We start from the raw sequence: 12,378 nt of genomic DNA on the forward strand, positions 1-12,378 counted from the left end.
GACAGTGTCAGCAGAAAGGCCAGAGTTGAAAAAGGTATAGTGTGCCATGCATGCCATTCTTCTTCAGATGTAGCATCCTCTAAAAGGTAAAAAAGGATAACTGCCTTGCTACCTAAATTTGCTGTATTAACGTGGGTGTAGCAATCCGTGCTTTGAGAGCTATATGTAGCACTCGCCACCATCTTTTAGAAGCGCTGTTCTTAAGTTGTTATTTTTTCCTCTTTCCACTAAGAAGACCTTCACTTGTTTGAATTCTCTTAATGTTTAGACTCAAGCGTTTAATAAAAAATGCTTTGTTCCTAGGTGGTTAAGCTGAAGCAAATAGAACACACACTTAATGAAAAGAGAATATTACAAGCAGTGAACTTCCCTTTCCTTGTAAGACTGGAGTATTCTTTTAAGGTAAATACCAAGCGAGAAGGTAAACCGTTATTACATTTTTTTTGCACAGCTTTCTGTCTTTTTAGAGTCTAGTGATTCCTGACCCACAGGTCAAAACAAAGGTGATTTTAGACTCTCCAACTGTAAAATAAAAATAAAAAAATGAAGCTAAATGCTTGGCCGCCATCCTGATCACAGTCTGATCAAAAGGAGATATGCATGCAGCTCCATGATAAGCTTTAAGGACTTGAATGATTGATCCTAACAAAGCAAAAAGCCCAAAGGAAAAATTTCAAATTGCCTCATCACCCTGGGTTTGTTTAAGTTGCCAAGTCCCGTCCCCCCCAGCAACTTGCTTTACTGACTTTAAGGGAGCCTCTTAAACACTGAGAAAAATTGAAAAGTATGGTCAGTTTGAATTCATGGGCCACTTGAATGTTTCCTGTCTTATTTTATGTTCAGTCTTCAATAATAAAAGTACTTAAAATGTATTATTAGTATTATTTTATGTTTGCTTGTCAGAAAAAAAATGCAATTTACTTGGGTACCCCAGGTTTACAACTGAACATACTTCACTTTCCCTTAGGACAATTCTAATTTATACATGGTTATGGAATATGTTCCTGGGGGTGAAATGTTCTCACATCTAAGAAGAATTGGAAGATTCAGGTAAGATAGTAAATGAATTATAATTTATGAAAAATGATGTGAGGAAGGGAATGAGAAAGAGGTGATAGCTCTTAGCTTTCAAATGTTTAGGAAATATCTGCAAGGGGATCCTTACTTTATTCTTATCCATTATGAACATTAAAGCTTTCAGAAGTGCCTTTGAAAAACAGTTTCTCCTTCAAATAGGTAGTAGAGAATGATAGATAAGAACATAGCAATAATATTAGGTTGTGCAGTCCCTTTATAAGATAAAAATAGACATTTCATTATTTAAAATTAAATTATTTTTTAAAAAATATTCTGCTTGTACAACAGGACATCCTTTTCTTCTCCTTTCCCTTCGTACACCCAAGATTTGCTCCAAAGGGTCCCCCAACCCTGTGGAGCAACTTTTAAAGGCACGCAGGGGGCTGGAGATGAGAGCAGAGTTCCATTGGGCAAGTGGGAGTCTCTTGCTTAAGTGGAACAGCAGTGTTGGATACAACCCGTTTGTAGTTTTCTTTATTTCCTTAGAGTTCAAACATTTCTGTTATCAAATATGAGTATGCTATGTCTGCAAATGTTGACCGTGGTTTAATAGCCTGATTATTTTCATTTGTTTACAGTGAACCACATGCACGATTTTATGCAGCTCAGATAGTGCTAACATTTGAGTACCTCCATTCCCTAGACCTCATCTACAGAGATCTGAAACCCGAAAATCTTTTAATTGACCAGCAAGGATATATCCAGGTATGATGAAGACAAACGTTTTCAAGCTCAGCTTCATTCCATAGCAAGAAATACAAAACGCTTAAATGTTTGCATTGTAAGGAAACGGGTGGTGATAAATTAAATACCTTGATTGGTTGGTTTTGCAGGTTATCAACCAAAGGGAATTCTGAAACTTGATCCAAGATGTATCATATCTGCAAGTGATACTAACGAAATGCTTAATGTTAATTGAGAAAAACTTTTTATGAATATTGCCTAATGTTACATATAGCATGTCTAAAGCTTATGCTTCCTGGTAATTCTTCTTTTGGCATCTTGTATAGCTTCGAATCGAAAGCAAAACATATGTCATGCCTTGATTTGAAAATATCTGAATTTAGAATCAACCATAGGACATGGAACCACTTCTGCGGTTGAATGCTTTTGAAAGCTATATGTAACATTCAGGTTATTTCTAAGAAAAAACTAAAGCTTGGATAATGTGGTAACTCTTTTTTCCTGTGCTACTAGGTCACAGATTTTGGGTTTGCAAAAAGAGTAAAAGGCAGAACCTGGACGTTATGTGGGACTCCAGAATACTTGGCGCCAGAAATAATTCTCAGCAAGGTATTTCATAATGCTTCACGGTGTTAACTAGTTAAAAGAGGAAGACCACAGTCTTAAACAGGCACATTTGGAAGAAGTTTTAACTGAATTTGAATGGAGCTTAACTTCCAAGTCAGTGTGGCAATAGGATTTGTCAGAGATATTGATTCTTGTGGAATCTGTCTTAGTAAGTTGAGTAGGCTGTTAAAGGCTATTATTTACTAAGATTAACACATTGAATTTGACCCTATTAACAAATTGGCAGCCTGTGGAGGTATCTCTGCACAGGTTTAATATATTGGCAGGGCCTTATATCTGTGAGCAATTGTGCTGCAGCATTCTGCACAAACTAGTTTTTAGACCCAAAAGCAAGGTAAGCCCCACATCATAAAGGTAAAGGGACCCCTGACCATTAGGTCCAGTCGTGGCCGACTCTGGGGTTGCGGCGCTCATCTCGCTTTATTGGCCGAGGGAGCCAGCGTACAGCTTCAGGGTCAAGTGGCCAGCATGACTAAGCCGCTTCTGGCGAACCAGAGCAGCGCACGGAAATGCCGTTTACCTTCTGGCCAGAGAGGTACCTATTTATCTACTTGCACTTGGACATGCTTTTGAACTGCTAGGTTGGCAGGAGCAGGGACCGAGCAACGGGAGCTCACTCCATCTCGGGGATTCGAACCACCGACCTTCTGAACGGCAAGCCCTAGGCTCTGTGGTTTAACCCACAGTGCCACCCACATCCCTAAAAGCCCCACATCATACATTGCAGTAATCCAACCCTGAATATATTAGTGCCTGGATTACTGTGATCAAGCTGTCCTGGTCCAGGAATCACTGCAGCTGTTGGATGAGCTGAAGCTGGTAAAAGTTTTAGAATACCACCTAAAACTTAAGTGTGGTTATATTAGTATATTATATTTGGTTGGATATCACTAACTACTATATATTTGTTTTGCCAGGGCTACAACAAAGCAGTGGATTGGTGGGCCTTAGGAGTTTTAATTTATGAAATGGCAGCTGGATATCCTCCGTTCTTTGCAGATCAACCAATCCAGATTTATGAAAAAATTGTTTCTGGAAAGGTAAGCAAGGGCTACTGGGATCCTGCAAATGATCCATGTTATGTCCATTAACTTTTCTGTTACTTGTGTGCTCTTATTTTAATTTTCATGAACAGGATTGCTCATGTTTCTATTGACAAGGCGTTTTTCCTGCTTCAAGGAGCTTTTGCTTTGTTTTGGTTACTTCAATATTTGTTTTGTAACAAAGAGATAGGGAGGAGAGGAGAGCAGTCAAGGAAGAAACACTAGACACTCTGTGAATAACCTATCTTTATTTTTTTCCTTAATCATTTTGCATTTTTGTGTGCATGTGAATTGAATTGGGAAGCAAAGGGGTGGATGGCTTGCAACAAACTATTAACTGCGCTCACTTATTAAAATCTGCAGCAGCTACTGGGTGGAGCAGGGCATGTTGGTCTAAGCAGCCGGCAATTCCAGAATATTTCCAGAAAAAAATGTCTGGATCCACCAAAGTTCTAAGTTTAGAATACTTCGAATGCAGAAAAGAAGAAAATGTTTTTTGCTCTTATTGCAGTCTTTCTTTTTTTGTGAGTATGTGAGTGAATTTCTAAAATGAAAAGTTTGGGCTCTTTGCCTATCTGGATATGACTCCCCATCCTTCCCTAAACCTGGAAGATCTCATTCCTAATCTCAGACATAAGAGGCTGATCATAGTCGCTCTGGTGTGATGTACTCTGCACATGAGCAGAAATTATTACTTAACATTTTCAGGATGGAGTCACACACTGCAAATATGTACTGCTGTGCTCTGATGTGCCCTGGATCAAATTCAGTATTATTATTTAGTGGTTGGAATATTTTGTTCTTTTAATTCGAAGAAAAAAGAGTTTTGGATAATGAAAAGTTAGATCGATTATATATGGTTTGCACCAGGCGCAGTTGTAGTTAGTTAACAGCACTACTGGTTTGTAATCTACAGCTGGGATGCCCCTTTATTCAACCCCACAATTGAATTCCCCTCTCTACAACCACTGGCGTCTAGATTCCTTGTGAACCCACCAAAAATGAAGTCAAAACAGGTGCTCCCTGCCAAGCCCCCCTGACTAGTCAACATAAGACAAAATAGCAGAATGAGCTTCAGAAACAAGGGAATGAGAGAAGGAAATGAGTTTTAGCTAAAGTTAAAGCAGGAGAGAGAGAGAGAGAGAGAGAGAGCGCAGCCAGCAGGAGTGGATTTGTCGTTGTGCAAGCGGTGTGCATGGACTGGGCGCTGAGTGAAGGAGGCACTATCTCAGAACCCAGTAAGCAAGGCTCTGGGAAGGAGGCATTAAGGGCACTGACAAGGTCCCAGAGCCTTCCCATCTCCTTTTCAAAGCCTAGGGAGTGCGTTTCCAGCTTTGGGAAGGAGGTAGGGCAGCTCTAGGACCCTGCCAGAGCCCTCGCACCTTCTTCCCAAAGGTGAGTGCCTACTTACCTGCCTTTGGGAAGGCAGAGTGAGGGCAGGGCGGCATTGGCCTTGCACAGGGCACCATGGTACCCAAGTCCACCACTGCAGCCAGTTCTTGTAACTTTTCACAGCCATAGAAGGGGGAGAGGAGTGGCAACAAGTATTGTCTGTGGAGAGGAGAATGAAGCATGATCTGGTGCTTCAAGCAACAGCCAGGCATATATATTAATGTATAGCTCCAATGCAATTTTGTATTTAGGTTTGGTCTTCTTTATACTACCCAAATATTAATTCATAACCTTGTTCCTCGTTTCTTTCCAGAAGAAGGGGGAAAAGGTGTCTATATAGCAATATTAAATATATATCTGGTGTGTTTTGTAGGTACGATTCCCGTCACACTTCAGTTCAGACCTTAAGGATCTACTAAGAAATTTACTCCAGGTAGATTTGACCAAACGATACGGAAATCTCAAGAATGGCGTGAATGATATTAAAAACCACAAATGGTTTGCCACTACAGATTGGATTGCCATTTATCAAAGAAAGGTAATCATTCTTTCTCTTAGGATGAATTCTGTATTAGTGCACGCACACAAAAAGTTCCTGATCTTTTCCCACTGTTTGAGGCTAGCGCATGGGGTGGCTTTATATTTTTTTAAATGAAAGACTTTTTGGATGTACAGTCTTGGGGTAATGGGAAGTATTCCTTAAAGAAAAACTTTTTCTTGAAATCTTACTGTCCTGTGTGCTGGTTTCTGAATTGTTCCCCTTTTTTGTCTTCAGAATGTCTCCTTTGCCTTTTCTTTCCCTTCCTGTCTAAACATTTGAACTCTCTAGCTGCCTATTCTTGGTAGACAAACTTGATTTTCAGCACAGATGTATTGAACTATTCTCTCTCTCTCTCTCTCGGCGATCATTCGTGGCCGAGTAAGATTGTTTTCTATGTCTTAGTGGCGTGTCTTTAAATTACTGTGCAGGCCAATTCTGGATCCACACATCCTTCCACAGTGGGTACATAGATTTCTAAGCAGGAGTTGATCACAATGAGGATTTGCCAGACATGCTACTCATTTCTCCCTTTTGTCATGAATTGGCGCTTCTTCAAAATCCATGACGCCAGAGGCTATTCTCCAATTGGAGCGCTCACAAGCCAGGGTTTCCCAATTGTCAGTGCTTATAATACATTTGTTTTTAAATTTGAGAGCATCTTTTAACCTCTTTTGTTGTCCACCAGTATTGCACTTACCATTCTTAAGTTGAGAATAGAGTATCTGCTTGGGAAAACGATAATCAGACATCTGAATAATGTGGCCAGTCCAATTTGACTGGACTTAAGCATCCAGGAGTCCTTTACCTTACCTTTAACTATTATTATAATTATTATCATCACCATTGCTGAGATGCAGTTCCAAGTAAGTGACCACGGTGTAATTTTCCGTGCACAAAGAAGAGCAACCAAGCAAGAAATGTGTATAGGCATGTTCCTAAACTGTTGCTAACTCCCACTGGAGCCCTTGTGAGAGACCTATCTGTATTTTCTGTGATTAATGATGCCTAAAATTATGATCCCTAACTTTTTCAACTTTTACCATGACACTTAAGTGTAATTGTCTCAAATTACACTTTGAACATTTGAATTTTGAACATTTTGAACATTTATATTTTAACATTTGAACATTTGAACATTTATATTTTAATACGTTTCTGCTTGGGACTCAGTCAGTCCTTTGTGGTACTATGATGTGTTCTTTTTATTTTTTAAAAAAGTCTGTTTTGCAGTAACGGAGGCATATTCCCATACAAAAACATTTTTAAAAGCCAGATCTGAAACCCAGCAATAGTTTATAAAAAGAAACTAGCTGTTTAGCTACGCAATGTGACAGTACAGTAGTAGTTAATAATCAGTAAAGTATTAATTATCACAAGACAGGACGTGATTAACACCTCAGCATAGTCTTTTATTTTGAAGCAAGACCTCTTCAGCAAATGTTCGCTGCAGAATGGTAATCTTCTCATCTGCACTCTAAAATATACCATTTAGCATGCAGTTTGTGTGAAGTGAGATTTTCTGCCTTTTTGTAATTCTTCACTTCTAAATAAATATTTCAGTTTTTATTGGAGGTGTTCTAATTCTTCACTATTCTGCTCTAGGCTCTTATTTAAAATTTCTTGGAGTTATGATAATGAATAATAGCTTATTTTCTTCAAGATCAGTTTGATTTTATGTATGTTGGTACAGTATTTGGGGAGGACTGATAGGGCCCACCAAGCCCTTTTTACAGCAGCCCACAAAGCAGAGGCTACTGGGTTCCCCCCCCTTTCTGATTTTTAGGATACAGGAAGCGTTTGAACCACGGTGTGGCTGCGTTCAGACTTAATACTAAAGCACAAATTAGCATTATGAGGTTGCCCTTTCTCCCTTCCTCTTCCAGAGGAGATAGGAGGTTACCACACCACAGATTAGGTTGAAAGCCTAAACCGTGGTTTCAACAAACCATAGTTCAGATTAACTTCAGCTTGTGCAGGTTTGGATGTCATGACAAGCTGGAATTAATCTAAAAGGGAAGAAAAAGCTTCTGAACTTCTTGTGCCGGCATACATGAGCCAAAGGCTCACTGACACTTGTCTTTACAACACTAGACCATCGTTAGTATTACATGTGAACAGGGTCTATATGCAGCAACACTTATGTGGTCAGCCTCTTGTGCTTAGGGCTTGTTTGTTTTGTAAAATCTCCTTCTCAGGAATTGCATTTTATGTAGATCTGAGTTTGCCTTTAAAATGGCACTATAAGTCTTCTTGTGTTGATGCAGTGCTCACAGGTGAGGTTGTATTTGTTATAGTTAACTTAAAGGGATACTTCACTGAAAAATAACTATCATAGCTCTCCTGAATGCATCCATTCCATAATGGAGAATATTTAAGCTTTTTACATTCATGCTTGGAATATATCAGTGAATTATTATTATTGTTGTAGTTATTAATATCAGCATTATCATTGTTATTTTCTGTCTTTTGTTGTCTTATTTTTACTAGTTAATTTTTTCAGATTGGCAAATGCAATAATCTGTGTTTTTATTTCCCCATGCAGGTAGAAGCTCCATTCATACCAAAATGTAGAGGCCCTGGAGATACCAGCAACTTTGATGACTATGAAGAAGAAGATATCCGTGTGTCTCTAACAGAGAAATGTGCAAAGGAATTTGCTGATTTTTAGTACTTGCTGGATGATCAGAGGACATCAGGGCTTACATTGGGATCTTTGCACTCTGTTAACTCATGAGGGTGGAGCGGAGACCATCATATGTCAAAACAATTACCTAGTTACTTCATTCCACAAAGTTGACTGAGGTCTTTATTGCCATCTTCCATGTGTGCAGTTTGCACCAACCCATATAACTAGGCACAATTAAGCAAAGCACTGTTTGTGCTGTAACACAGAATATAGACCACTTTTTCCTAATTACTTTTTTGGTTTCTGTCGTTTTCCTTTGGTTTCTGTGTATTGTTCATTTCCCCTTCCTCTTTCTCTTTCTTCCTCTTCCCCTCCCCTTTTAAAATGAAGTAGCCTTTTACCCAAAACGCTCCGTTTTATTTTGAATAATGCATTTGTGCGAATGAAACTGAAGGTGTTCCTGGCTAGTGTGACTTAGACCGAAGTGAAAGATAAGTGTTGCTTCTAGTCTGTGCCAGCCAATCCTTCCGTATCTGTCTTGGTGTCTGAGGCTACAGTTCATAGGTTTGTATCCCCCCCCCCCCCCAGGTAGCTCAGACTAAATCTAGCCAACACCACTAGCATTTTTGAAGATCGTATTTATCGCCATACGAGTGTATGCTAATTGACTTAAAACACATCTTCCTGGAGACTGACCAAATTTAGTATCAAAATTGGACAGTTTGTGTAGGGTTCAGTAGCTAGACCCTGTGCCTTGGTTTTCTACATGCTGGCAGTCCTTCTCCCTGCCTCATTTTTTTCCCCTTTCCTAGGCAGTAGGTAAATATGCCATAAGCATTCTGTGCCATGAGAAGCACAGTCTCAATAAGCAGGAAGAATTCCATCCAGCCTGGGCTTTGGACCATATTTAACCATGCTTAAGTAGCTATTTAAATGGGGTTTTGTTTTAACACCTTAAAACCCAAAATATTTAAAAGATTTGGTCAGTATTGTCAGAGACTTAAGACTGATTTTTTTAAAAAAGTAATGTCAAGGTTGGGGCTCCTGAAGTATTTCACATTTCAACCCTTTTTTATCAAAGGGGGGGGAAGCATCTTTTTTTTTTAAAGAAAAAGAAAAAAAAACCTTTAGGTTATGAGAATGAATGGTTTAGCGAATTGAAAAATTAGTGTTACAATATTGATGCGTTGCTAGATAAACCTGGTATTTCTGTTAGCTGTGAAGAATAAAAGAAGTAAATGCCAAGTTTTTATTCTGGTATACTATATTAGTAAATCACGGGTGGAGTGCTGCTCCAATCATGGTTCCTACCAGCGGCTCTTCATTCGCATGGAAAAGAGGCAAAAAAGTTTTCAAAGTGCCACCATCTGTGATGTGGTGTGTTCATTTCTAACTTCCTTTTTTCTTTCAGTGAAATGGAATGTACGGTCACACGGAGAATTGTTTGAGTTGTGTTAAGTTTTTATAATCTCACCAACTGACTTAAAAAAGGGTATTGCCGCCATGTGCTAGCTCCCAGCACTTTTACACGCACTTGTTTCAGTGTTTGTTAACAATCAGTGGCTCAGCACAACCTTCTTTGTGCTTTTAAATTTGTCCATATACAACTTTTTAAGTCAGGTGCTCAATGTCCCGGTGGCCTGTCCGAAGATGATGATGGCACATCAGTTATGTTTAAAATAAACTTAGGCTCATGTTTTATGATCAATTTACATGCATACGAGGATGAAGTGTTTTTATTAAACTGATCTAGATCGCTTACGTAGTCACGGTGTTCTGTAGAATGCCAGGGCAGATGAGACCATCAGCATTGCTTCCTTTTAATCTTTATGACACTCCTTTAAGAAAATAAAAGTCTCCATAGACATTTTTGCGAAATAAAATGTACCATGCAACGTTATGTACGTCTCTTTAAGTTGTCAAGCAGTTTTGCACATATTCATCGTTAGGAGTCTGTTTGCCATCTTTGTCCACCCCCCCCCCCACCCCACCCCGTCTATGTATGTGCAAGACAAGGATACGATACTTTGCGGTAGCAAATTTTATGTAATAACTATATTGTCACATTAATAAATTAAAAGAAATTATTTGTATGAAAAAACAATCTTTTGTATTTCATCTAGGCTGAGGACATGCTGTTGTATGCTAGCTGTATGCGATAAATTCTACAGTGACTTTGTTGTTTATGGACTTTGAAAATTTTAATAAATGCTGGAGATCACCTTTTCAATTCTGTTGTGAGTTTTAGCCAGTAGCATAATCGGATAACACACGAGACATGTGTCTTCTCTAACATAGGTAGCGAGACTTCACTCTGGCTGTCTCTTAAGGAATGCAAGGGACCGATTCCAGCATGTCCAAAAAAATCAACTCTAGGTGGACATATTTTTGAAGTACCCTCTTAATTTCTTTGATTTAAGCTTATTTAACTATTTAACATGTGTCAGAAACAAACAGTAAAAATAAATCCTAAAGCAGAATAATAGACTGGAAATAAAAGAGGTTAGGACAAAAGATAAGGAGGAGGTCTTTTACAAAGAGTACAAACTTGGCAATATGTTACATGGCCCTGTCATTTTAAAAAACACAAAATGAGAGCCACAAGATCATGATGCCTGTATTTAATTTCAAAAATCCTTTCCATCACTCAAATGCTGTATATTTGACAGTAGAGATTTGTTAATTTTACACAATTTGAGGAATTTAAGTGTTGGACTGTATGGTATCTTTTAACTGTACTCTAGTTGTATGTAACTCTCATTTTCAACATAAAGGATTGTATCTCATTAAGTAAATTGCTTCTTTTATTTTCTTGTCAGCTGCATTAAAACCCTTATTTTTAAATCCTGTAAGTATTTTATTGATTTCTTTGCAAATAGTTTGCTACAATAGTGTGCAATACAGTAAAAGTTTATATACAAAACTGCAAATTAAATTATGTACAACACTGCATTAAAGACTGTGCTGCTTTTTTCTGACCCAGGAGGTTCCCATGCAATTCTGCTTTGCCACGGGACCCAGATACATGCTCTATGTAGAAGGAAGGTTTTGAAGAGCGCAAGCCCTATAATAGGCGGGTTTAGGCCTGATTCCTCATTATATCACTAGTGATGGTAAACCACTTGAAAATCCAGTGGTGTGGTGTGTTTGGTGTCTAAGTAACTTCCCAATTCAGTTCAGTCAGTGCAATCACCACTCTAAAAAAAAGCTTGTACTGGAATGAAAAAATGCACCTCAAATTGTGCAAGATGCTTCCTGTGAACTCTGAAATTCTCCACAGTCACAATTCTGTTTTGTTACAGAACTTCAACGCTAACAAAACACAATGAAATTTGCATCACACTTAAAGCTTGGACTGCTATGTGCATTTTTGGAAGGGAGGGCATTGGACATGGAGAGAGACCACTAATAGGCAACAACTGTAGTCCCAAAGACTATAGCAAAGTAAATTTGTGCAGTGGGCCATTTCAGGCTGTAAATTAGGCTAGATTGTGCCCATCTTCCTGACCATAAAGTTTCTATTTGCATCTTCCTTTAAAAATGAATTCGTGTTGTTTACTTGCATGGAGTAGCATGCAGCCTCCGGTGATAATAGTACAGACCGAGGTTTACCACTTCTGATATTTGTGAGAACTGGGTCTATGTAGACACAGAGTGGGTGGGTGTGTAGTTATGTAAAAGAAACTGGCACCTTCCAAAAGATTAGCCTTGACATATATAAAGTTGGTCACTTTAGGCTACAATCCTAACAACTGTGGGATTAAGCCCCATTGAATTCAACAGATTTTTTTTATTTATTTAAGTAGACATGTTCAGGACTGCATTTTTAGTTTCTCCCTAAGTGGAAGATACAGCTAGCATGGGGGGTAGGCCCCTCCTCTGAAGCTGGAAAAGCAGTTTGCTGATACTTTTTGCAGATGGCGAAGGGCCCTTTCTTGTCAGCCCCAGATGACATAATTGTTTTTATTGCGGACAGGTGGACACCAGCAAAGCTCTTGTAGGCAAGAGAAAGAAAGAGCAAGCAAAGACCTTTCTCAAGAGGGAGAGTGGAGTAGAGGTATTTCTTCCTCATCCTCTCAATCGCTTCTCCCTGGCACTAGGAGACAGCGAACCTCACATCACCATATGCATGTGGCCACCCAGCCATTCCAGCAATGCGTTGATACAAAGGGTGCAGTAAGCATTCTTCCTTTAGAAAGGGAGTAGAAGCAGGTACACCAGGGGGGCAGTCTTCACCTTGGATTTTGCCAGGTGGGTTAAACTACCTTTGATCACAAGCTGAATCATTGTCACTACATGTTTTTGCCACAAAGAAAGGGATTCCTAAGGAAATTTCCTGCCACAGGACAGAAGCAGGTTTTCTTCCTGTAGCTATTCCTATGGATCAG

General features: G+C 39.1%; 1 protein-coding gene across 3 annotated transcripts in view; it reads left to right on the forward strand.

Moving 5' to 3' along the window:
* Nucleotides 1-10,942, forward strand: part of PRKACB (protein kinase cAMP-activated catalytic subunit beta) — a 53,944-nt gene extending 43,002 nt beyond the window's left edge. For all 3 annotated transcript variants that reach the window (XM_083743501.1, XM_083743500.1, XM_083743502.1), the window contains exons 4-10: nt 304-402; nt 968-1,050; nt 1,656-1,782; nt 2,275-2,370; nt 3,306-3,428; nt 5,197-5,361; nt 7,907-10,942. In XM_083743501.1, the coding sequence (XP_083599627.1) occupies nt 304-402; nt 968-1,050; nt 1,656-1,782; nt 2,275-2,370; nt 3,306-3,428; nt 5,197-5,361; nt 7,907-8,032 (819 nt within the window). In that variant the 3' untranslated portion in view covers nt 8,033-10,942. The remainder of the gene's footprint in view (nt 1-303; nt 403-967; nt 1,051-1,655; nt 1,783-2,274; nt 2,371-3,305; nt 3,429-5,196; nt 5,362-7,906) is intronic.
* Nucleotides 10,943-12,378: the final 1,436 nt, after the last annotated feature.

Source organism: Podarcis gaigeae (genome assembly GCF_964106915.1).
Source record: "Podarcis gaigeae genome assembly, chromosome: 6".
Lineage (NCBI taxonomy): Eukaryota > Metazoa > Chordata > Lepidosauria > Squamata > Lacertidae > Podarcis > Podarcis gaigeae.